This window comes from Leptodactylus fuscus, chromosome 11 (genome assembly GCF_031893055.1).
Source record: "Leptodactylus fuscus isolate aLepFus1 chromosome 11, aLepFus1.hap2, whole genome shotgun sequence".
NCBI lineage: Eukaryota > Metazoa > Chordata > Amphibia > Anura > Leptodactylidae > Leptodactylus > Leptodactylus fuscus.
The window spans coordinates 23,964,010-23,991,620 of NC_134275.1; the positions used below are offsets into that span (position 1 = coordinate 23,964,010).

At 42.0% G+C, this 27,611-nt stretch overlaps 1 protein-coding gene across 1 annotated transcript in view; it reads right to left on the reverse strand.

Annotated features, from left to right (window-relative positions):
- LOC142184503 (TSC22 domain family protein 3-like) overlaps positions 1–26,818 on the reverse strand; it is a 48,093-nt gene extending 21,275 nt beyond the window's left edge. The window contains exon 1 of the mRNA XM_075259398.1: positions 26,247–26,818. Coding sequence (XP_075115499.1) covers positions 26,247–26,560 — 314 coding nt within the window. The 5' untranslated portion in view covers positions 26,561–26,818. The remainder of the gene's footprint in view (positions 1–26,246) is intronic.
- Between the last annotated feature and the right edge of the window lie 793 nt (positions 26,819–27,611).

Below are 27,611 nucleotides of genomic sequence, written 5' to 3' on the forward strand. Positions count from 1 at the left end.
TATTTTTGCAAAAAAACGCACGGAAAAAAAACGCGCGGTTTTTGCCTCCCATTCACTTCTATTGCTTTCTTCAGGCGGAAAACGCCTGAAGAAAGGTCATGTCGCTTATTTTTTCTGCTAGCTGAAAAATAACTAGCAGGAAAAAAAAGCTAGCGGAAAAAAAAGCTAGCTGTTCACATAGGGCTCCATTGTAAAGGGGCTGATTTTGAAGCGAAATCCGCTGTCAAAAACTCCCCTTTGCCCACGTGTGAACTAGCCCTAAAATAGGAAAAATTGATTTGGAGTTTTGAACATTTGGGTTTAGTTGTAACTGTTAACTTTGTTCTTTGGGATGGTGTGATTATGTCAGTACCAAAATGGTGTAGTTTTTGTCATGTTTTACTACTTTCTGGGACGGAAACGCTACGATTTGCCTGCAGCAGAAACGCCGCGGGAAAAATTGCAGTGTTTTAGGGTATGTTTCACACAGAGTTTTTTTGCAGGCAGATTTTGAAGCAGAATGCACCTCAAAATCCGCCTGGAAAAAAAAAGCTCCCATTTATTACAATGTTCCTGCTTTAGTACAATTTTACTGCTAGCAATTTTTTTCAGTTAGCGGGAAAAAGAAGCGACATGCCCTGCGGAGGAAAACTCTGCGAACTTTCTGTTTAAAGCACTGCGGAAAGAACTACGATGCATGGCCGCTGCGTTTTTTTCCACAGCACCTTATTGCTGCATGATGTCCTGTGGGGCCTTAGCCTTATGCAGTTTTTCTCACAGCACTTTTTGGCTGAGGCCCGTTACATGACCATTTTCATAGATCGTTTTTTCCCCCAGAACCAGGCTTGTGTACATGAGCTGTATATGACATTACAGAATGTGGCGCATTCCACGGACAAGTCAAACGCTATTTCTACGGGAATATCGCAGACATGTTTTTAGAGTCCCAGACAGCTTGTCAAACATTACTGCAGCAGTATTAAGCTGTCGGACAGGTTAGTGATACATGTACAGTATTATGTGTATGACAGCAGCCGCCAAGCTACTGTTTTCTTCAGTTTGTTTCATGAGGAAGGTGTTTGGGACATTGAAGATCCAGCCCTTTAGTCTTTATGTGATGGTCAGACATGTAGCGTGTTACATAATGGCAGGAAGCAGGAGGTTGTGTTCAGCATTCACTGCCTTCATTCCTGCTGTGCGCTCCTGTGGGTACAATATCAATTGGGGAGATCAGCTGATGTCTGTAGCTACGAAGTCTTGATATTGAGGTTTTCCTATCATAGACATGAAAGGCGAGCTTTCCTATCACAGAGATTTCCTGCACGACATCACAGGCTCCTGAGCGACAGATTGCAAATGGCAGCTATGTTAGCGTGAGGGTTACCATCAAAGCAGCAGTTTCTATTCTGTCACCTGACGGGATTCTAAATGTCATTCAGCAGATTATATCTGTTGAGGTCTGGCAACTGGAAATAAAGGGGGGGGGGTCTACTCTTAACTGATGACAAGCAAATCCAGTGTTAATATTAATCATGCCATGCATGCGGAGGTGGAACCTGGAAAGCTACTGGGCTCTAGTGTAAAATATGTGACGGGATCCCCATTACCATGTGATAGCTATAATAGTCATGTGTCATTAGGTTGTAGAAAGGCCTTTAGCACCCTGAGACTCCTGGATCCAGTAGCTCTGCATTCCCTATAGCTATGTCCCTGCATTTATGTTTCTACTATCCTTCCCCATTGTCATGTTTACAAAGGGGATGGTGGAGAACTTATATTGATGGCCTATCGTTTGGATCCGACTGTTTGATGGGGCGAACCCTTGGTCAAAACCTTTGGTCTTGTCACTGTGGCATCTCCATTATTGAGAGGTAGACTTTTTACCTATGCACCACTGGTATGTTATATATATATATATATATATATATATATATATATATATATATATATATTGTTATATTGCAAGGGTTGATAAAAGGGTAAAAGAATAGAGTCACTGCCGTATATACCAGCGTAGCAGACGTAGCTGCTATAGAGCCTGGGATCTTAGGGGCCCCTTTATTTGTTCAATAGGCCGTTAACTGCTGGAGTAACCCCAGGAGAGGTAAGTACCACTGGTTTTTATGTTTGTCACCTCCCCAGGGCCTCAGATCATTATACTATAGGGTCTTTAAAAATAATAGTTTGTGGGTGGTATATCCCAAAAATTTTATGTGCTGCCAAACCCGAAATTATTGCAATATTTGCAACAAACACCTTTTGGTGTCCACTTTTCACAGCCGTCTTGCATCCATGGGGCACCCTTTTTCACAGATGCCCCATACATTTGAGTGACGCATGAAAATCACCAAAAATAGGCGGTCTGTCTTGGGATATCAAGGAGAATCTGACCAATGTACCTGTTAGGATTGTAGGTTTCAGATATAATTTATGACAGTTTTATGGTATAGATAATACAGTATAAAATTTGTTCATAGAAAAAGTGAAAAAATTTCCAGCTCCACTCCTTGTGTCCCTTTTTAGTAAAACATAGCGTTTATTTGTACATTTGTTTAAAAAAATCCAGTATATGTTACAGGCATGATTGCTCTTAAATCAATTCCATGTTTCAAAAGTAAAGCCAGCTGACGCGTTTCAAGGACAGGCACGTCCCCTTAGTCGTAGCAAAATTTGTTCCTCTGCTGTGGCCATGCCCATGTAGTTCCCGGCTCTGCCTATGTTCTGTCCAAGTTTTTCAAAGACATGTTCTATCTTTGTTTGTCCAAACAGATAAAGCCATGTAAACAGACCCATAAAGTTTCATGGATTTTATACCAACCACACGGTCATTTCTTGATTTGAACAGACCTTAGCTCCATGAAACATGGAGCTGTTGTGTGAACAAGACTTCTTTGGACCTGAACGGATCAATACAACTGGTTTTCATGCCCGTTAGATCTTTGAAATACACCACTGCCATGTGAATACATCTTATTAGAAAAGTGATAACCAGTGGTGTAACTAAAGTCTTGTGGGCCCCGGTGCAATCTTCTCATCCCTTCAGCGAATTCTGGATAGTGATGGTTTTGGGTGCTAAGGAGTTTAATCCACCTTAGTGTGGTTAGGGGAATCTGTGGATCTCCTTGGTTTATGGGCCAGATGGAAGATGCAATCTCTATACTGATGCCAGTGCTTATGGGATCCCTAAGGTTCCTGGGCCCTGGTGCGACTGCACCCTCTGCACCCCCTCAAGTTATGCCCCTGCCGAATTCTAGAAGTCCTCTATTATTAAGCAGGTACGAATCACAGTCACACAGTTGCAATCTTTTCAGATATTTGATGCCACTTACCGGTATATAAGTATTAGTCTTAATAAATATCCCTCAATTTATTATCTATGTTATACGTTTTAACCATGAAATGGGGTATTTACCTATCCTTGTATATAGGGATACTCACCTACACCCAATGTGCCCTGCAATATAATATAGTCTTTGAAATTGTCTACACCAAATACTCTCGATCATAGGTGAAGGACAGTAAACATCTAGGTCTATGTGAATAAACAAAAACATGCCCTATTGTACTTTGTTATCATTCAGACTTCATTATTGTGTTGTGCAAATCTATCATCTGTAAATAGGAAAAACATTGATCCTGTTATGACCAAGTACCAATAGTCAGTGACTAGTGCAGAAAATATCACTCTATATGAATAGCGCCTTGCATACAATGATGTATTAATGAGCTTTCATCCCACCAGGATTAGCATGCAAACTCAATGTAATGTTTCCTGTGCCGGTATCAATCTCTATAAATTGATTATTAATTATTTGTTAAAACATTTTAAGCTATTTAATATTTGTGAGTTTCACATAATGCAAATATTAAAACAATTGAATAGTAAAGTGAAGATTGCTTAACATTATATTAGGCTATAAGTACAAGGAATGTACTGTACTAACAGAGCAAAAATGTAAGTACAGGAATGTCCGACTGTGCAATCGCTGCTATCTCTAAGTCACGACGCCGATGGCCTAAACTATATAATTAAACGCACAATAAAGCGAACTGGAGGGAATTAACATGTAATTTTCTTTTTCTGCACTTAGTATATATTCCATAGTGACATTTAGTCTGACAAATAATGTTCAGCATGAGTCAAGTGTTCTATACAGAAGGAATGACTAAGTGAAAGAGGCTAAGGAATAAAGAGAGGCAAGAAATATCCGAGAACACTAATACACTCTTCATAGCAGAACAAATATACACAGAGGTAGTAAAAGAGAAGAAAGAAAATAAAGAAAAGATAAAGAAATGAGAAAGAGAGAGACAGCTGGCAAGCTCCCATCTCCAGCTGCCGGTCGATCTGCTTCCTTTGATAAAGCCCTTGGCAGAACTCCCAGTTCTTAATGTCTGGCATCCCAGTTACGCCCCAGACTAGAACGGTCCTTGTCCAAAGGCCTCCCCCTTCTCTTACCCTGTCTTCTCAGGCCTTTCTGCACAGAGGACAACAGTTAGAAACAAGAGGACAGAATAGCAGAGAGAACCTAATGTCCGACCAGCAACAAGGGGTTTTCTTTTTAAGGCCAGTGCAAAATAAACCCTACACTATTATACAAGGCCATACGATATTATACCATATTCAGAGGTAGGGGAACAATAATAAAGAAAAAACTTTCCCAAAAGACCAGCTTTTTCAGAAGTCCACCCATAAGATTTCCTCCAGATCTTTTTGTTTCACCATATATTATGCATACTGAACCTTCATTTTGGAGAACATTACCCTCCAGGAGACTACAGATGAGCGAACACTGTTCGGATCAGCCGATCCGAACAGCACACACCCATAGAAATGAATGGAAGCACCTGTGACGCTGACTTTTACGGCGGCCGGCTGGCGTCACAGGTGCTTCCATTCATTTCTATGGGTGCGTGCTGTTCGGATCGGCTGATCCGAACAGTGTTCGGATCGGCTGATCCGAACAGTGTTCGCTCATCTCTACAGGAGACCACTTGTCAATGCAATTTTAGTTGGTTTGCTCAAAGAGGTTTAAAACAGGTTTTACCTTCCCCAAGGCCCTTGGTCCATTAAGTGTGACTGCACTTGCTATAAGGTCTACATTAAAAGCCGTATCGGAAAGAGGTTACTTGGACTCTATGTAGCAAATGATTCTTGGGCTACCCTCCAAACCCTAGGAAATAGACCATAGCACCCTTAAAACGAGTGTGTTTTCTGCCAGACCATTATTACGTGCCGAACAACAGACAGCCCAACACTAGGGTGAACCTAGCGTAATGTGGATTACTAAACGCTTATTACCGCAGCCTTAACCATGTTCCTTCTCAGATGGGTATATGTCATACTAAATGTTGTAAACAATGCTGCGGGTATACTGTAGGTAACAGGGGGGTGGGCTAAGAAAAGGCAAAATTATTTGTTTGTAACTTCCTCGACCCCTTCCTCTAACCTTAATTTCTGCAACCAGGGCAAAGAGTCCTTGTGTCAGGATATAGAGTACATTATATACAGGATATACCATAGATGGAGTAGAGAAACAGCAAGACCCAAGACCTGGTGCCTGAAGGGACCAAAAGCCCCCTTTGCCACATAAGAAGCTACCAGTCATATAAATGCCATGTGATAGGCATGGAAGGGGGGGGGGATTCTGTTGCAGATTTTGCTATGGAGCCCCAGAAACTGAAGATAAGCCCGTGTGATGCTGATGATGATTATTATTATAATTATTATATTATTTCATAGTTCTGTAGAATGTTATCTGTTCTATAAACAAAAAAGAGAACCATATCATGAAGGTGTAAATTGAAGTGTCGTAGACGGCCGTCAGTTGCCCACCTGGTCGTTTGACACTATTGCAAAGAAAAATGCAGACACTTTGCAGCCACGATGTGTTTTACGAGAAGGTCGCACATAAATTTATCAGTTACCTATATTGCATAAGATAAATAATCTTTTCTGTTTTCCCTGGAAATTCCGCATAGGATCCTGCCAAGAACTCCCTGTCAACATGCAGTACGTGTTACAATGTGTGTTAGATGGTAATGTTATCCTTTATAGGGAGTTATATAACTTCTCATGCAGTTTGACTCTCTGCCAGGTCTGTTTGCCTGAATGATCTCAGCACTTCTTGCAGAGCTTGCAGGGAGAGGCTTCCGTGTGATAACTTGTGATGAGGACGCACAGCAATATGGCCGTGACTTCCCTTGAGAAAGGAAATGTTATTACTAGGCTACACATAAAGGAATAAAAGTTAGACGTGGAAAACATTTTCCCAAGATAAAACTCACACAGTTTACAAGCTAGGACATTACATTTTAAAGACGCGGTCCAGTCTGGAACTACTAATAGAAGATTATTCCATACCTACGTGCTCATCACATACAAGAGAAACTCCAGCCTCAACTATCTAAGCAAATAATCACATGTGGACATTGTAATGATTCCCCGGGGTCACAATTACTGGTAAATTGCAATGCAGAGGAGTGAAGAATTTGCTAGAGAGTCATTAGAGGATCTTCGTGATGATCACTTAACTCCTATAGGGGCAAGCGGCCCTCAGGCCAATGCGCCATGTGGCGTATACAGTTGTTTTACAGTCATTGCAAAGTGGATAGGATTCTAGCAAACACACATACTGCAGAAAACACACACAGCGGAAACGCTGCAATTTCTAAAACTGTTGCGGTTTTGGAAATCGCAGCATGTAAAATATAAATAGACAGGCGGTTTCCCTATAGGTATAATGGAAGCAGAACGTCCACAGAGGAAACCTGTGAAAAACCATGGTGCATTTCTGCCACAGTTTTTCCTGCTGCGCTTTTTCCCGTTGCGTTTTTACGCTGCAGTCCACTACATGGGGCCTTAGCCTCAGACTGTTTTTGCAGCAGGCCCCCTTTTGTTTTTATGTCCTTATCTCACTATAACTAATGTGCATAGCGCCTATCCAAACAATAAGTATATAAACTAGTTTCCATTAATAAACAACAGAAGAATTTTCCATTATAATGAGTATAGACCATCTAAGGCTCTGTTCACATCTGCATTATTGCTTCATAACAAAAACCACAGCGCTGTGCAGGAAGCATAGTACAAGGGTTCCCTATAGAGCCAAATATCAGCACTACTCAGTGCTGTTGTGATATCCATTGTATTTTGGGAAGGATAGTGTTGCATACTACACTATTCCTACAGTCAAATGTCACTAGACTGTCAAGAAATCTTAAAGGGATCCGATCATAAAAACTAATTTTTTTCTGGGTACCACGTAGGAATAGCCTTAATAAAGGCTATTCGTCTCCTACCTTTAGATGTCTTCTCCGGGCTGCGTTCGGTATATAATCCGGTTTTCGTCAGTATGCAAATGAGTTCTCTCGCAGCACTGGGGGCGTCCCCAATGCTGCGAGAGAACTCTCCAGCACCGCCTCCATCTTCTTCATGAACGGGTCTTCTTCACGTCTTCTTCCGGCGGTGGCTTTAAACTTCTAGACCTCGGGCAGCCAACTGCACATGTCTGGCAGCCACAACAAAACGGCCGCTTACAATACTGTGTAAGCAGCCATTTTCTTGTGGCCGGCGGGCATACACAGTTGGCTTTGCCCTAGGCCTAGAAGTTTGAAGCCAACCCCTGGAAGAAGGCACGAAGAAGATCTGTTCCTGAAGAAGATGGAGGCGGCTCTGGAGAGTTCTCTTGCAGCATTGGGGACACCCCCAGTGCTGTTTGAAAACTGGGGCCCACCCCCAGTGCTGTGAGAGAGTTAATTTGCATACGGGCAAAAACCGGATTATATACCGAACGGCGGCCCGGAGAAGACATCTAAAGGTAGGAGAAGAATAGCCTTTCTTAAGGCTATTCCTACATGGTATCCAGAAAAAAATGAGTTTTAATGATAGGATCCATTTAAACTGCATTGAATGTCCTTTTCTGATATAAGAAAACTGACCAAAATCAGACATACTATAGCATTTTTTTTCGTACTAGGATTGAGGCCCGGTTCACATCTGCGTTCGGTAATCCGTTCTGGGATACCAAACACATTGACAAGTGGTGAGCAGTGGAAGCACATGGACCCCATAGACTGCGGACAGGAAAGTAGATCATGAAGGACTTTTCTGTCTGCAGAACAACAGACTCGGACAATACTCAGTTGTCTGAACAGGTCCTTAGTAAGTGACTGGTTTAGATGCAGACCCCATGGCAGACATTATAGGGCATTTCCATGATATTTTATTGTTCTTATGTTCTTAGGAGAATCATATTTGCTCTACATTTATAGTATATAACGCTGTATTACTGTCCTGTGGGCCTGTCTACATCTCACTATAGTACTGTCCTTCTATCCTGTTGTGCCGTCCCCATGTCTTGTGCTTGTTCTGCTGTAAAATGATTTCGATCAGCGATTCTGGCCTTATGTTGTACCGCTCTGTAACTCCCCCCTGTTGTACTCTGTCTCTGTCCAGCTGTACTCCGTGAGCCATAAGTCAACTGAGGATCCCTCCTAAGCACTGGCAGAGGCCCTGTAACTTTCCAGAATTGTATATTAACCTTTGAAAGGCAGCGGGAGGCAAAGAGCTAGCAAACGGGGTCTATTTATAATCAGCAGTGGCATTTAGAGACATGCTGAGCTTTATTTTATTGCCCTATATACCTTCAGCACTTATATCAGCTTTTCACTGACTCGCAGAAATACTTTCTGTAAACTCTACATCTAAGCTAATAAGCCGGAGAAAATGACCTCTCTACGTCAGACTACATGTTGGAGATGTTGGATAATCTAGTTGATAACCTGCAATGTTCAGGGACTAACTATAGTAGTTATATTACTAAGTAATATCCCTATCTTACGTTTATGTTATATACATAGACTATATTATTAGCTATAGGTCCCACCTCAGGTCTTCATCCAGACCTTGTCACTGAGGCTCCTTGACTAGAGATGAGCGAACAGTAAAATGTTTGAGGTTCGATATTCGTTTCGAGTAGCCCCTCAATATTCGACTACTCGAATCGAATATCGAACCCTATTATAGTCTATGGGGGGAAAATGCTCGTTTCAGGGGTAGGCAATGTTCGATCGAATTATACTTACCAAGTCCACGAGTGAGGGTCGGGCTGGATCCTCCAAGCAGTCTTCTCCTTGCAGCGTCCCCGCGGCATCTTCCGGCTCTTCATTCACTCTGCCAGGCATCGGGCCTGGGCAGAACCGACTGCGCATGCCCGCACTACAAGCGGACATGCGCAGTCGGCTCTGCCCAGGCCCGATGCCTGGCAGAGTGAATTCAGAGCTGGAAGATGCCGCGGGGAAGCTGCACGGAGAAGACTTCTAAAGGTAGGAGAAGAACTAGCGTTGATTGGCCGACTGTATAGCATTCGGCCAATCAATGCTGGTTCTGCATTGAACATTTACATTCGAATAGTGAGTGGTACTCGATCGAGTACGAGTATTTCGAATACCGTAGTATTCGATCGAATACCTACTCCATCGAGTACTACTCGCTCATCTCTATCCTTGACCCTTATTCATAAATTCATAGCTAAGTTTGTCCTCAAAGACTTCCTAAAAAAGCTGGACAACCACTAGTGATGATAGATCCCATTACATCCAATTATCTAAGAAGACAATGTAGAGAAATATATTTCTAGATATTTATAACATTGTATTATATATGTGCTTGAAGCATAGTAAACCTCCTTCGTACATTGTTGACGAGAGCTATAATGGGACATGCTATACACATCAATACTATTATTATTTGGCAGGACAATTGTGTTGTGCAAATTCCCCCCTATGTGGGTTCTGGAATCTGACTCCCACTGACCTTGTATTCCAGCTTTGTTGACATACATGCCCACATCAATAGGAATGTATTTGTCTAATAAGACTTACTACTAACTGGTTCTGTTGATGATGTTAATCTCCGCTGTCTGACTTTATCATGGTTACAGACTATAATCAAACCCTATAAAGGCATATAGTGCAGTCATGTACTAATCTTTATGTATCCCCTCTTCTGCTGTCCAAAAGGATATTGGTGAATCCTGGTGGACCCCAATGACTTTTTTGGGCTTCATTAGATGGCAATAGAAGAATTTCAGACTATGCTGTTCTGATCACCAACATGTCAGAAAAATCTGCAGCAATCCTGATCTATAAGAAACTTCTATACGTCATGAACTCAGTTATAGTCAATACGATTGTCTATTGTAAGTTTAATCATTTTACCCTACAATGGACTTCGGTTTTTAAAGAAGAAAAAACAACAAGTCTAGAAATGCAAAAACAACAAAAACAAATGATATTATCCACAGTCTGCAAAATGATTTCTTCACACGATACATATGCTTCAATGGAGATGTAATATGCTGCTTTAAATGTCATGCTTGAATAAGCGGACACACCTATCTACCAGAAAACATAAAGTGATGGCTTAACTATTTACCAGGTCCCTGTGTATTGAGATTCTTCGGTCAAAATTTCATTACATGATCGGAGGAAAGATCTTTAGGTTTAAAACTACAGTGGAACGTCTTTCAGATGACCACGACAAACTGTGGTGAAACGTGGTCTTCTAATCTGGAGGAGTTCTACTGTGGTGAAACGTGGTCTTCTAATCTAGAGGAGTTCTTCTTGAGGGAAAGTTACAGATCAATGTGAGTAAGGAAGGAGAACAGATAAACTCAAGGTGCAGGAAAAGAGACCGACTGTAATGTAGGGGGTATTCAAACTTGCGCCCGTGTCCGTCCGTCGGGTCTCCATCCTATTCCCCAAGAGTAGGACAGAGACCCGGTGGGCATGTCCGACTTTGTGTCCAGCCGCAGAGAGGCTGCATACGGACACCGTCAGTTTGCTTTAAAATCACATTCATATGAAGGGGTTTTAAAGGTCAGGAAGCCGTCCCCTATCCAGTTTCTCCGGGGATTAGGACGGAGACCCGGCGTGTGGAAAGAAGTCTGAACGCCCCCGTATAGTATAAAGGACTGAGATGTGAATGGGGGGACAAATTAAAGATCATAGTGATCACAACCCTTCCATTTCCTAAACTCATTATTGTTAGTGGTCACGATGGAAGGGTGTCTCATGCCAAGTTTTTTTGTTGGACCCTGTGTACACTTGTTCTTGACCTAAAAAGGTGATATGAATCTGAATAAAATCTGATAAAGAATAACTAATAATGTTACTAGTATTACTTGACAAACATTGCGATAAGTGACCATTGATACAATACTTGGAGCCTGAACTACGGTATATCGTCACTAATAAAGTTGGCTCTGAGCAGGGACCCCCTTCCCTAGTTTGATATCCATATGCCCTAATAAAGCACATGGGAGCACATTACTAAGACAAATGTTTTAATACATTAAAATAGCTGCAAGCACAACCTTTACTATAAAGAATATTAGAAATGTATCAGTCAGTCCAGCAATAATGGGATCTGGATGCTGATAAATGTGTATTTGTAAAGCCGCACTATTTATGCCAAAATCGTAAAATAAAAAAGGTTACATAAACCCGGGCAATGCAGTTCTGGGGATTCTGCTGATGGGAAGACTTTGGTGTAACCATGTTATGACACATACGGGAGGCGTGCTGGAAAACAAGATTTATGAGGTGCTGAAAGCCGATATGTGGTATGTAATGTGCTGTAATGTGATTCTGCTTGCAGACACAATAACAATCCAAAAACATATCCAGTCTCAACTGTCCTTAACCTGATGTCTCTATGGGTGGATCAGTCATTCTTTGTGATCTGTTCTCTTTCCATTTGTCTCTGCACACAGCATGTTCGCAACAGCCCTAGCACTTATTGAAGTCTTACAGAATATAGGGATTAGGTAGGAAGTGTGTTGTCTATTCATCTTGTCACTCAGATTGTGGTATGTGTATCCATATCACACCTTTACATGTACACAAAATGGCCCATGCTACTGATGTGGCAACAGATTCTACGCTTTAGGCACTCCACAACTGAGGCACCATAAATGCTATAATATAATAATACGTAATACAATCTACAAATGGAAAATACATTTAATCACATTAGTCAATACAACAAGCCATCTGATTCTAAATACATAATACCTCCCACTGGCTCTGCTGTAAAGAAGGAAAATGTTTGGTATACTAGAAATGCTGGTACTAAGCAAACGTGGGAAAATCCGGAACGAAAAAGAGCTTATGCATGTTATTAAGAATAAGCCAAGCTGCACTCAATGCCAAGTTGCAGCTACAAAAGCAAACAATATATGTATATATTGTTTATATGTTCTTGTTTATCATGAGAAATCTCGCTGCTTGTATAACATGTTTCCAGTATTCAAAGCAATAACATGGAGGACTCTAAAATGTCCTTATCACAGGATAAACTGAGCTGTCGGGGGTAGATACAAGTTTCGGCTCAAGTCACATTGAGGTATTTTCAATTAACATGGAGAAGTGAAACATTTTTAGATTGTTGGCTGGTATTTGATAGGGCATTTCTATTAAATGTCAATTTTTCAAACAATCAAAACAAATGGGTCTATTCACATGTCCATTTATTTGATGGACTGTTTTACACTGATGTGCTCTGATTTTGATCCATTGAAGAATACATAAATAGACGTGTAAATACACCTATAGACTTTAATCTAATTGGATTTCATTGGTATGTGTCGCTGCTTATCACGGTCATATGACTAATTCCAAAAAATGTACATGTCGCATGGATGCTAGATCCATAAAAAACAGCCATATGTTTAGGGTGCTGCCTAAGGTTTTTTTTTTTCTTATTACTGACAGTCTTTTTAAACTGCAAAACAGAAGTAATTGGGAAAATTGGTCAATCAATTAGCACTTTCACCTACTTAGCTGACAGCATCAGCAACCCTAGCACTGTCTGCGGCTGTGGTGCAGCTGACCACTAAGCACAGCGAATGTCAAAAACTATGACTTTCTATAAAATAACATGACCATGATCATAGCATAAAAAGATGAACATGGTCTTAGGCCATTGTCACATTTCACTCATATCAGAAACAACCTGTGTGTGCCCTAGGGACTACCATTGGACAGACAGACAGCAGATATTACTGTAAGTACAGATCATAGATTGTAAACTCATCACTGTGAGAGTCATCATGACAGCTCATCTTGTGGCTCAGTTGCGTGCTGACAAGTCAGTCTCATCTCCTTGGATAATGCCTGAATATTATACAGGTCGAGCAACATATTCTACATAGTGTTCTGCACATTCCAACAAACTATATCAATGCCACAGGCAAATACCTGTGATTCTGCCTCCTAATCTAATACCAGTGCACGCTATACACATATTCATTGGATCTTAGCCTTTCCAAACAGATTCAAATCTTTAGAAAAAGAAAAATAATAGACAAAAATCACACGACGTGTAAAACAAACTCATCAGCTTTAACTGACATAACAAAAACCTGATTGGTTAGACCTTAGTGCTGGACGCTCAGGTAAGGCTATATCTGCGAATGGGGACTAGTCACGTGAGGGGACGAAAATGGGACATGAGTTTGACTTCTATTTTGAATCCCATCCACTTTGCAGATACTGTAAACTCCATGATATTTCCCGCGGCATTTCTGCCGTGGGCAAATCGCAGCGTTTCCGGCCCATGGGGCCTAAGGCCTAAATCCTTTTGAAAACAACCGTTGCCGAGATCAGCGTGCTATCCGTTTTTTTTCCCCAGGTAGTACACTGACCCATTCATTTCTATGGGCCGGTACACATTCCTGTCCTATTTTGCGACCCTGCTTCTGAGGTTCCCATTGAGTTAATGAAAGGTAAGCCGAAGCACAGACGGCACATGGTTGACACTTGTGAGTCCCCCATGCGCCACCCATGCCTTTAATCCACGGACAGCTGGATGCACACGGTCGTGCGCAACCATCCTAAAGCTATAGTCCCACGTTGTAGAGCGCTGCTGTTTTTTATTGCAGATTTTGCTCAGTTTTTTTTAACCAAACATAGCGGGTGGCTATAGAAGGGATAGGAAATACTTAGGAAGCATTCATACCTGCAAAACAAAGCAAAATCTGCAACAAAAAATGCATCTTTTCCACAACAGGAGGCCTTAGGATGGGGGCACACATGGAGTAATAGCAGCAGGATTGCTGTTGCAAGCTTTCAGGTAGCTAACATGCCGCCATATACAGTAGCTGCATAGTAGATTTAAGCAGATCTTCTCCGCATATTACAAATAATACTTGTAGCATAGTGACTATTGAAGGTATATGGGGTCTTAGTGAAGAATAGCAGGAAAGAGTAGGGGAAAATAATAATCAAAATGACTCCCTGTTGCTTTCGGAAGGTTAGGGCAGCGCTTTGTTCCGCTCTGCCATTGTCTATGCTGTAGTCAGGGGCAGTAGCTGTCATCACAGTATATTGTAAATGGTAGGATAGCGGAGTAATGAGTGAGCAGCACATGTAATACAGAGTGAATAAGGTAGTAATATTCCAAATGAATGGCTTTACCTAAACACCACTTATAGAGAACAATCGTTTTTTTCATTAAACATTGTGAAGGACACAGATATATAGCAAAAAAACGTAGAATTGCGTCATCTCTATGTGTCTCTTACATGCCATGTATATTTCATAACCTGTAGGTTTAGCGGTGACATGATTTCATTATTGGTGTGTCAGTCAGATGACAATAATTTGAGTGTCCTGTATATCCTTAAGAATTATTAAGGACATCTCCTTTACCTTTCACTTTCGTCCTGTGTTTGGTTAAAGTGCTTTCCATTACTATCTCTTTTACATTACTAGAATATATCATATTGTGCTCCGAATTTTCTAGTCTACCTATTTTACCAAAGTCTTCTGAACTTAAAATGTAAGACAATCTATATGGGAATGCTGAAGAGAAGCCAAGTGTAGTGCTTGGATGTTACACAGATGGCATGCTCAACCCATGTGCAATCTCCACTTCATTAATCTCTGCCAGGCTGCCATCTTGTTGCCTAGGCAAATGGGGACCAAGGGACGTCCATTCAGTGGATACGTGATAACTTGATATTACCAAAATGCCCCTTTAGTCCTGGTCCCCACGTTGAAAATATGCTGTGTTTTGAACGCTGCTTATTCCAGTACCTACAAAGTGGGTGAGATTCAGGCTCACTAGATTGTAATGCCTTTTATCCACATAAAATTTCGTGCCTCCAATGCCGAGATATTTATTTATTTCTGAAATTTCCCCAATGTGGGACTATTAAAGGATTATCTTATCTTATTTCACAATATTAGTAATGTGAGGGCGTCTCCGTTGCTCCAAACTGCTATGCCCCACACTACTCTAATATGGCTTCCACCTCCCTTCTTTGAGTGACAGGGTCAGGGAGCTATTTCTGAAACTTCGTCTGGCCCTGGGGTCTCACATTCACAATGTGTGGGGCGTAGCAGTTTGGAGCAACAGAGCTGCCCTCAGTGCTCCAGAGTGCTCATTTGCATATTATGCAATTAATTAATAGGAGGCACGAATTTCCATGAGAGGAAGGGTGTTACATTCAGGTAAGCATGACCTATGTATAGATGTGTTGCTGGCTTAACATGCTTCACCTGCTGGCAGACTCCCTTGAGTTAAAGGGGTATTCCCACGTCGCATACTCACCAGTCTTCGTTGCTGTAAAATCTTCTGTCTTCCTGCTTTGTTGCGTCATTGGTGGGCGGGGTTACATATGCAAAGCCAGCGGCGAGATGCCGCTGGCCCTGCGTGCACGCTCATAGATGGTGAGACCAGTCTAGCCTTCAAAATGCGAATACAGACCCGGCATCCGCCTCTCTCTATTACAGCAGATGCCGGGTCTGTATTCGCATTGTGAAGGCTAGACTGGTCTCACCATCTAAGAGCGTGCACGCAGGGCCAGCAGCATCTCGCCGCTGGCTTTGCATATGTGAATACAGACCCAGCATCCGCTGTAATAGAGAGGCGGATGCCGGGGATGGTTAGACGCCGGCACAGATGCACAGATGCCTGCAACATCGCTACGCTCCTGCCCTGCATGAAGCCAGCAGCGGCAGTAGCGATGCTGCTATTCCAGAGGCGGGGAGGGGGAGGCAGAGGAGCGGAATAGCAGCATCGCTACTGCCGCTGCTGGCTTCATGCAGGGCAGGAGCATAGCGATGTTGCAGGCATCTGTGCCGGCGTCTAACCGTCCCCGGCATCCGCCTCTCTATTACAGCGGATGCCGGGTCTGTATTGGCGGCCTCTTCGCCCCCCAAAGAGTAAACTACCCCCCCGCCCTCCAGTCTCGCTCCCGTGCACTTAGCCCCTCCCCCCTCAGAGCAGCAGATACATCACTTGACTTATGACCAGATAAGTCAAGGGATGTGTCAAAAAAAAAATGAATAAAGTAAGATAGTGGACAAACAAAGCAGTTTTGCTGAAACAATGTATTTAGGAAAAGTCTTACATTCACATTAACAAGCAGTATAGATAGAATCCTTGTGATGGGACAACCCCTTTAAGTTTATAAGCTATCTTTGTGACCAGTAAATTCACTTGTTAAATATTTCCAGGGACATAAATCTGATATAAACTGTGTCTCTTAGTATTGCAGCATTATCCATATTCATTGGCTATAATTCTCATCATGCATGCCCACACCCTTACTAGAAACCAGACCTAGACTACAAAGAAAGATCACGGAGAACTGATAACTGGTCGTATTTCATGCTGGCAATGCCAAGAACATATTATCTTTATTAGCTAAGATTGACTGCGTGATAGGAAAACGGATCCAGGTCAAAGTGTGGCACATTAGCAATAATAAATTGTAGATTAGTTATACTCTTGTAAAAGTACGTCAAAGTGAGAAAAATGCAGCCGTATAATGGTTGTCTATCTCTGCAAAGTGATGACAGAAATACTCCCTAATAATGAGGAGTTAATGGGCGCAGCAGTATCCACTGAGCAGACTCACAACTGCTGTATGAGGCCTGGTTCACATCTGCGTTTTTTATTCCATTCGGGGAGTCCACATGGCGACCCCCCCGAAGAGAATACCGATCGCTTTGACAAGTGGCGAGTTTATGAAAGCACACTCATAGACTATAAAGGGGTCCGTGTGTTTTCCGCGCAGTGTCCACACTGAACATGTGGAGAGAAAAGTAGTTTATGAAGTAGTTTCCTCTCCGCATGACGTGTGTGGACACCGTGCAGAAAACACACAGACCCCATTATAGTCTATGGTCCGTGTGCTTTCACTGCTCAACGCTTGTCAATGTGTTCGGCATTCCATTCAGGGGTGCCCATGCGGACCCCCAAACAGGAGCCCTTAGTGACTTAGTGTTATCAAAGTGTTATTACAGTAGAATTCCCATGAAAAATGTTGTTCGCTGTCCTGTGACAAAGGCACATGATGTCAATTGAAGTGCAGGTAAATCCTCTCAAGAGGAATTTGCTGAGGATTTGGGGGCAAATTTCGCCCCCAAATCGAAGCAGATTCCTCCCGGAATCCACCTCCCCTTGTTTTCAAGGGGAGCTCGCAGCAGGACATGGAAAAAATGAAGCATCCTGCGTGATCTCGCCCCAGATTCCAAGGCTTATTCAGCCGCAGGGTCCGCGGCTCGAGAATCCCTCCTGACTAGGCCCATTCATCCGGACCTAATCAGGAGCAGGATGCCCACGCGGCTAGATGGTGAAAATGAAGAAGAATTCCTCTTCATTTTCCACAGTGTGAACATACCCTTATGGTGGCTGTAGTTGTGAGTTATCTACTCTTTTCCATTCCACAAATGTGTCAAGTGGCCAGCAATAAGACTCCACAACTGACACGACTTCTCATATATGGACAGGACTCGGATTGAGGCTCAAATAGAAATGAATGGAGAATCTGAGGTTTCTGTAACAGTAGAGAAGTGTACAAGTACTATGGGGGCCCTTTGTTCTAGAAGTCTGTGGGGTCGCAGTCCCTAGTTTCCACCCAAGTTGTTTAATAAGCTGTCTAAGATGATAGGCATTCTATAAAGTGTATAGGCATGGTGCGTCATTGCCAAACTTTCCAAGGATCCCCCTCTTCTTCTTGCATTGTGTACGTTCAACCCAACAAAATATTTATCTGGATATTATATTATGTAACATGATATTCGATAAACCCCCCTGTGGTCAGGGACTTTCTGTCTGTGGGTTGTGAAAGCAAATCCAATTACTGTAGATCTGTAATGTAATGTGACCTACAGCGGCAGGGGTAATTTTACTTGGTATAAGTATCCTGTCTGAACATGCCCCTGCATGCTGAACCACACCTGCTTATTGGTCTTATGGCGTGAACTAGCACATTTCATGTAAATGCCATCATGTGAGTGACAATAGCCCTAGCCAATAACTCCGGAACCATCATTTACTTAAAGGAGTTATATATTGAGGATGAACACTTGGGTTAAGTCATCTATGTTATATCCACATGCTGTGACCCCCCTCCTCGTGTCCTACAACCAAGTCGGCTGTATTATTATTATTATTATAATTATTATTATTAACATCAATCTGCACAGAGAACTAAATGATCCTGCAGTATGTCTGTGTTTCTTTCTTTTTTAGTTGCTATGATTCCTAGGATTTCTCTATCTGCCATGAGCTTGTATGTGTTTCTCTCTTGTTATATACTACTGTACCATCTATGAAACTGTATCACTGAAATTTCCCCATTGTGGGACTATTAAAGGAATATCTTATCTTATCTTATCTTAACCCAGGACTCCAGCGCTGCAAGGCTACAGTGCTAAACACTGAGCCGTTGTGCTGCTTATTTCAGGGTATTGTTATATAATAGTTAATGATATTTATAACACTTACCCAGAAAGTCAATAACTCACATTCCTCCTCAGAGAGTCAAGATAAAATAAATATCTTCCATTACAATGTAGATGGCCAAAAGGCCTTACAAGACAAGAAATCGGTGCTCCAGGGAGTTTAGTCTGTTACATGTTACATCATTGCAGAAGTTAGGAGATCAGAAGCCGGGGAGTAGGGTTGAGTGATCGGGATCATAAAAGATCGGATTCCGATCGGCGATCGAGTAAATTTCACAATCGCGATCAGAATTCCGACCCGATCTTTTCCAGCGGGATTGAGATCGGAGGTTATCTCAAGATTGGCTCAACCCTAAAAGTGACTTTTCCCATAGAGAAGCATTGACTAGGGTTGAGGATCGGGATCGGAAAAGATCGGATTCTGATCAGCGATCGAGCAAATTTCACGATCGAGATCGGCTGGAAAATGATCAGAAATCGGATTTTAAAATCGATCTTGAAATCTCTAGATCGGCTCAACCCTACCGGGGAGGAAAACCAGCAAGGTATATAATATTAAATGTCAAAATACTAAAAAAAAAATTATAGAAAAAAGTACCATTCTGGACAAACCTTGAAATATGACTTCCTCCACCAAACCAGGTAGGTGCCCCTTTCTATAATATATAATTTTTTTAATATAACCGCATTTTCATGGTCATGATACCCAAGGCATGTCTCAAACTAGCGTATCAAGCGCCTCTCTCCCTTTATACTGTAGTATCTTATGGCATAAAAAAGTAGATAAATATAACAAAAAAAAATTGCCTGTTTATTCATGTACATTTAGAATTTAGGCTAATATTTGGCCAAGCCATTAGTAATGGCCCAATGGTTCCTTCTTAGAAGAATAGCACCAGCTGGACAACTCCTTCTCTCAGGCTACGTTCTGGCTTTGAGTCTCCGTCAGTAAATCGAAAAGCATCAGAGGAAAAAAAAGTCCTCCGTGCATTGGTTTTGGTTTATAAATGATGGACCCCAATATAGCTAATGGGGTCCACCGGGCTCCGTGTGTAACCGATGTTTTAGTGGAGCGCCTAAAAGTATTGATGTGGCGTTATGTACTCGCTTATATATGCAATCTACAACGCAAATATATGCAAATATGTTTTTTTAATGGCTTATCTAAGATTACAAAATAACTGGCGCAGGGTACATAGCGAATTCTTGCTGACATTGATATCAGCTACAGAAAGAGCATGCCATAGCATGTCAGCTTAAGAAATGGCACTATCATCTTACACAATGAAGAACTGTTTTCTAATCCTAAAGCACTATGATAAATGAATGCACCCCAGCCAACTATTATTAAGCCTTGTCATCCTGATGTATTGCTCCAGGGATGTCAGAGAGCTGAAGATTTCATGGCAGCAATATATTGGCACAGTGGTTTATTTCTACCTTTATAGAAAAATTACTAAACAGATATCTGAAAAGGACTGTGGGGCCTATTGTATCATGGCTGGTAACACAACTGGTGCACAACCCATGAATACATTTGTACCAATCAAAAATTACCGTATATACTCGAGTATAAGCCGAGGCCCCTAATTTTACAACAAAAAACTGGTAAAACTTATTGACTCAAGTATAAGTCGAGGGGGGAAATGCAGCAGCTACTGGACAATTTCAAAAATTAAAATGGGCAGAGATTTTGGGTGCAGTAGTTTCTGGGGAAGGGGAGGGGGTGTTTTGGTTGTCTGTCTACCCCTTCCCTGAGCATGAGGACTGTTTTTTCTTCCCCCACTTGGAATTCAGCCTGGCTGAATATAGGGGATCTGCAGTGCTCCTATTAACCCCTTCCCGACGGAACAGGAGCACTGCAGATCCCCTATATTCAGTAGACCGGCACTGTCAGACACTGGGATACCTAATGTGTATGTGTTTCGCAGTAGTTTTCTACTTTTGTATGTATTCTAGGGAAAGGAGGGATTTAGAACTTTTATTTTTAAAAATTTTTTTAAATCTTCTTTTTTTTTTTTGCACTATTTTATGAGAGGTTCTATACATTGATATTGTAGCTGGTCATAGTCCCCCCCCCCCCCTCCCCTTCCTAAAGAATTTTTTTTTTTTTTTCCGCTTTCATGAGTATAAACCGAGGGGGCTTTTTCAGCACACAAACTGTGCTGAAAAATTCGGCTTATACTCGAGTATATACGGAAAGTAAAATTGTGAATTTAATTTTTATTTTTATTTTAATAGATGTGCTCTGCATGCCACTTTACTTAATTGGGTTGGGACAGGACCAGATTTATCATCATCAGATGGAGGATGTGCCTAATTTATGAGTGAACCTCATCCTAAATCTGGTGTAAATTCTGGCGACTCGTCTTGATAAATCAGCCCCTATGTTTTTAACTCTTGCTATAACAAAAAAGTTGCATAATGCAATTCATTCTATGGAGGGGAGACAAGCAGAATCCACCCTTAAAGATAATAAGAACTCGCCATTGAAAATGCAGTTGCAAAGGTCTGAGGGCTAGTTCATACGTAAAAACCGGCAGGCTTATTTTGGTGCAGAAAAAAAACACTTCCTAATTAGGAAGTGTTTTTTTTACCTTGAGGCGTTTTTTTTGGAGCATTTTCTGGAGCAGTTTTTGGTAAAAACTGCTTCAGAAAACACCAGGCGGTTTTCATCTCCCCTAAAGTGAATGGACTGTAAAAAAAACACTAGACGTTTTCGGTCATGGTTTTTTGCAAATAAACGCTAGGCGTTTTTCGCCTCCCATTCACTTCTATTGCTTTCCTCAGGCTTGTCTATTCCACACATTACGGTGTTCTAATATTTACGTCTGGTGTGAAACTTGGCACAAAAGTGGCTTTAACCTTAGTTCACTTGAAATTGGTGAGGCGATAATACGTCACAGCAATTATCTCTGCTTACCACACGCCCTAAGAGCAGACTGGATGAAACTTGATGGCGTTATCTGTAGAAAACATGTTACATGGCCAAAACAACCAAGCACCTGTGAAAAGTACAACTTTTGCTGTACTATCCTATGAATAACCATTTGCAGTACTACAGGACCGGGACACTGTAGGTTTCCTGAAGGTATCCGCATATTAATAAACCCCTTTTCCCATCCTAATATGAATGGAAAAAACTTTAGACCTCAATAGGGTTTTCTAGCTTTACAATATTGATAGTCTGTCCCTAGGATAGGCCCTCAAATTGGTACCTGCAAGCCGTCTTCTTGGTGGTATCTGTGCAGGCCATTAGAGCTTTGGCCTACTGCCCCGATGCTGAGTCAGATGGTAGACAGACTTATATAATAGCTTACTGACAGAAGTGACAAAACACCAACCCTACAAATCATAGGGTTCATGTACAGATAAAATGAGAGTGATAAGTCAATTTACGCAATAGCACTAAGGACCCTGCTCAAAAGAGCTTACAATCTATGTGGTAGAAGGGACAATACAAGAGGTCGAAGCGCTTCCTAGCCATTTTTTATTAAAAAGGTAAATTTAATAACACAAATAAATAAGACTGTGTGGCTCTAGGTTCACACCTGCGCTTGGGTTTCCCTTCTTCACGTCTACTTGGTGACCCAAAAAACAAAAGCTCAGTCCGCTTAAAAAGCAGTTGCCTGCGGAACCTATAGAACAGGGGTGATCCTGCCCTTTTCGCTGCCCGAGGCGGACGACAGAAGCCGTCCCCCCCCCCCCGGAGGAGGGGGCGGGGTGGTGTGAAGGGGGCGGGGCTTAGAGGAGTTTGCAGGCAGAGAGCAGGCAGGGAGAGGACCTGCTCTCTGCCTGAGCGTGAGGGGAGGCTGCTGGAGTGGCCTCCCCAATCCACCGCTCAGTGCTAAGCCAGTCCAGGGCAGCTTGTCCTGGACTGGCTTAGGTAAGCAAAAATGCCGCCCTCCCCAGGGCCCTGGCATAGCGCCGCCTGAAGCGGTCGGTTCAGGTCGCCTCATGGGAGGTGCGGCGCTGCTATAGAATATAATGGGAGTTGCTGGATTTCCGCCCAAAAAGTACAGAGAGAAAAGTCATACTTGTAGGACTATTCTCTCTGCATTTTTCAAGGAAAATGGGGGATGGATGGACGGAACTATCTATAGGTACCGTACATTGACCGATTATGCCACTGAAACTCTCACGTTGGGAGTCGGCATCCCCAAACTGAAAGCCAGCACTGGCACTATGCATCACTACCGTCAAAATATAACCTAATATAATACAGAGATTTTTTTATGTGGAGTTATATACACCATATATAAAGCACCAGCCACAAAACTATGCAGCTCTATACTGAGTATTGAGTTAGGAAATAAATTATGTATTTGTAGTATTTGTCGCAAAGCTGCCGACAAGAGGTAATGAAATGAATGATTGTCCATTTCATGGTGATCATAGGATCGGAGAGAGGGGAGAATTCTGAAATGTCCCAACCCAGCCCATCCATTATATCATATAGTAACAATCCCAAAAGTAACAACAGCAACACCTAGGAGACATTATAAGAAAAACCTTATGTGGTAATGACATATACCAATGCATAAACCGGAATACAGACTGTCCAGTAAATAAGACAAATGCGAGCTCTTTTACTGCCTTCCTTACAAAATTTCTAAGATTTGAGGGTAGACATGAAGAAAGGTCTTTAGAAGCTTCATATGATTTATTGCTTGTACTTGAACGTAACGTCTGGATGAAACTTACATTAATCTAACAATGCTTTTATAATCTCAAGCCTTAGGCATAAAAAGTGACTTCTGAAAATGTGCAGGTGTTCTTTCAAGTACGTCTTTCTATTGTATATGTTTTAATAAATGCTCGACTCCGGCTGTAATGGAAAGTACAATTATAGTCGTAGAAGTGTTTTCTGATGGAGACCATTGTGTCAGGCCCTTATAATCATACAGCGTGTTACTTGTGCTGTGTAACTATATGGAGTGAACAATCGTGACTAACGCAAAGGATCCATGGATATACCAAAATTATATATATATATATATATATATATCATCCAACTGGTATAGTTTATTGCCATTCAGCCATATTACCCTGGACTTTGGAGTTCCAGTTTCCACCATGGGTTAAGGTTGATATATGCTGAGATGAGGACCCCTGATCTCTTCTCGCTCACCATGGAAGTAACCAGCATTGACATTTGCTTTGCTTACTAACAAAGAAATATTTGCTAACCACAGTGGATAAGGTCTAGATTTGTAAACATAGACCTTTACCCATAAAGGGAACAGAAGATCCTTATTCATATCTTATGCTAGGTTCACACTAGCGCCCGGAGTCCATTCTGTGGTTTCCGTCTTCTGCATGCAGAAGACGGAAACCTGTCAGACCGGGTCCGGCCGTGAGCGGTGGTGAGCGTTTTATGCTCTCCGCCACGAAACCGGTTTCTTTAAATCGGACAAAGAGTAATGCATGTCCGACTCTGTGTCCGGTTTAAAAAAACGGTTTTGGGGCGGAGAGCATAAAACGCTCACCGCCGCTCATGGCCGGACATCTTTCAAACACATTCAAATGAAAGAGTCCTTCAACTTTCCATCTCCTGCCTCTGTTTTGTGCAGGAAATGGAAACCTGCAGAACGGAGACCGGGCGCAGATGTGAACGAGCCCTTACTAAACTCTCCACATAACTGACTCCTGTGTGACTCTCAGACAAGTAGACTCTTCATTTTTCATGAAGTCAACAAACTAGTATGGAATCTGTGGGCTCCCCTCAAAAACATTGGGCACAACTCTTGTCTGCTATTGTATTATAGCAGAGGCATAACCTAAAGTGCCTGGGCCCCAATGCAAAGTCTTTAATGGGGGATCTGTAGCTACCTTGTTCCATATAGAATAATGGTATATTTTATGTGGCAGAGGGACCTTTGGGGGCCATCTCAGGTTCTAGGGCCCAGTAGCTCTACAACCCCTATAGCTATGCCCCACTCTGTATGGATGTAGACATGGTTTCCTATGAGTTATACCAATGTCTCTCACTTTTTACAGTGGTTTTTGCTTTCAGGACAACCCCTGTCTATATGCCTGATGAGGACATTATAAGAATATGAATACTATAAAGTTGGAGTCTCCCATTCAGGAGAAGGAACTGATATCGAGCATTGTCTACATATGAGACTTGATTTCCCATGGCAAAGTCAGTTATTTGCAGGAGTCTCTACACAGTATACGCTGATACAATCCGTCTAATGTTTCTTTGCTAATATTATCTCGAACGTTAAGTTCTGTCTTCATAAATAGAATGTCATAAGCCGACAAGGCTATATATTTTAATAGGTAAAAATATATTTCATTAGTAGAGTTATGTTTCCGTACAAACTGTCCGTCGCCTGTAACAAGCAGCTGTGACCTGAGCTCCGATGGCAAGGACAGTGGCTGCTTATTGACCACAGTGTTAAATACCACATTGGCATCCAGGACAAGGTGCCGACTCGTACAATCATTGTTTAGTGATTCAATCATACATTAAATATTGTGCCAAGGTTCAAAAGGCTGGGACATTCTGTGTTCATACCAGGCCTATCAGTAGTGGGCTGTCCTCTCTCAAAGTCAGATATTAGAATAGGACAGCCAAGTTCTTTCATAATAAATGCATTATCTATTAATATTTCTGTCTATTCGCCACAGTGAGGCGCCCCCTACTGTTCAAGTAGCGCCAACTCACCAGAATGTTTTTTAATTTCAGAAATCCCATTAACTTATTTTATTCTTATTAAACGTTACATAAGTTTATTGGGGGTGTGGGAAGCCATGGTAGTGCGTGCATGTGTATGTGTGCCCGAAAATGTGCACCGAACGAGTCTCAATTTGTGAATAAACCCCACACGCCCATAAGTAGATAACCTTTAATAAGGACTATGAAATTATAATTATACCTTGTAGTTTTTTTTATTACAAAGAATAATTAAATAAGGTTTATTTTAGGAGTTAGAGTCTTTATTAGATAAAAGGATTTCACGTGACTCTGAAGTTCCTGCTTCCACCGTGGGTCCTGGACTATAGATCGGGCTCAAAAATGGCAAAAAAATAGCAACATTTTGAACCTCTTTACCTTTATGGTCATGTTTTGTTCACACGCTATCACCGAGGCTGGCTGCTGCACTCACCTCATTTGTCGTCTTCGTGGGAGACATGTCACCACCGAGTGCACACAGCGGGATCAGGAACAGAACATGATCATAGAGGCAAGTATATTAAGAACGACGATTTCTATTATTCATGTCAATTTTTTATGCCCAAAAATTTAACACACCTATAGGTTTCCACCCTAATACCTAACACCTAAAGATTTATGGCTTATCACAAGATACCGCAATATGGTACCCACACTTGAATACTTCTATCCTATGGCTGATGTGAATGGAGAGGTGGCTGCACCTGATCGGTTATATCAGAGTTCAGAAAATAGTCATCTATCTTTGACCTCACCATATGTAAGTTCTCATACAAGTTATAATGCTATAGACTTTGCCGTGTCAGAATATATTGCTCACCTGTGGAAAAACAGAAGGATGGAAAGCATGGTCTGATCTATGTTGCTGTTGCAGATGCCTTCGTTCAGGAGGTAGCAGGGATCCTTCACCACAGGTTCCAGAGAGTCCTGCCTCATGATGGTGTTCAGCTTATCGGTGTTGAGGTTCTCGAAAACCAGCTTCTCCCTTAGTTGTCGAAAATTATTAACAGTAGGACTGCCCAGGTTGTTATTGTCTCCGCTGCCTTCCTCCATCTCGCTCTTGTTGGCTAGGTCAAGGCAGCAGCTACAGCAATCCAGACCAATGGGCGAACGGCAGCCTTCTTCTTCAGACATGTCTCTGGAACTGTCCCTGAAGTCAAATACAACAGGCAGCGCTCCTTAAGAGCAGATGACAGGCTGAGATGAACAGCTGCAAGGAAGTTTACAGCAGGAGCTGTGTGTATCAAGTGTGGCCTTCCTTCTGGAGGTTTGGCTATAAGGTTGCACTGGCTTATCTGCAGAGCAGTTTCATGTGCACACACATACACCTCTGTGTGCTGTGTCTAGAAACAGGGAAGAGGTTCTCTCTCTAATAGACACATCCCAGTTGTAAAAACACTCAAGCACAGTCCTCTAACTCCCCCAGAGGCAGAGCTAATGTGCAAGACTTTACATAAGAGGACACAAGTCAGCGAAGGAGGGGACAGTCTCACGTGTGTGCACTTCTGGAGAGAGGAATGGGATAGATTTGTTTCTGAGAGCCTCAAGATTTTTGTCTTATCGTCGATCCCTCCCAAAACATGTAACCCATTCCTCTGATGTTGCTGACTGTGCAGCATTCGTCTGACGGGGAAAACCTAGAACTGATATAATTTATTTCTCGCCACGTAACCCCTAGGAGTTTCACATGTTGGAAAATGGATACATAGTAAATAAGATTGAATGAAGACTCAGGTCCATCAAGTTCATACTGACACTATGTTTACTACTAATGTTAATAAGAAGTAATGACAGGCTCACTTATAATCCTGTACTATAATACGTTACTGTAAAATGTTCTAAAAATCTATAGGGGTAGTTGGATACATAAAAAAGTTGGCGCCACTGCAACTACTTATAGATTCCTGCTCAGTAAAAACAATATTCTTAGCACATTGGCATGGACCTGAAGGGTCCTTTGTGATTAAAGCAAGAATTAAAGGGGAAGTCAGCAAGAATGAATGACAGCAAGCAGAGACCTAGAAAGCCGTGAGGAATTGATACAGAAAGTACATTGGACAAAAAACTGGACAACCCCTTTAAAGGGGTATTCCCACGTCGCATACTCACCAGTCTTCGTTGCTGTAAAATCTTCTTTCTTCTGGCTTTGTTGCGTCATTGGTGGGCGGGGTTACATATGCAAAGC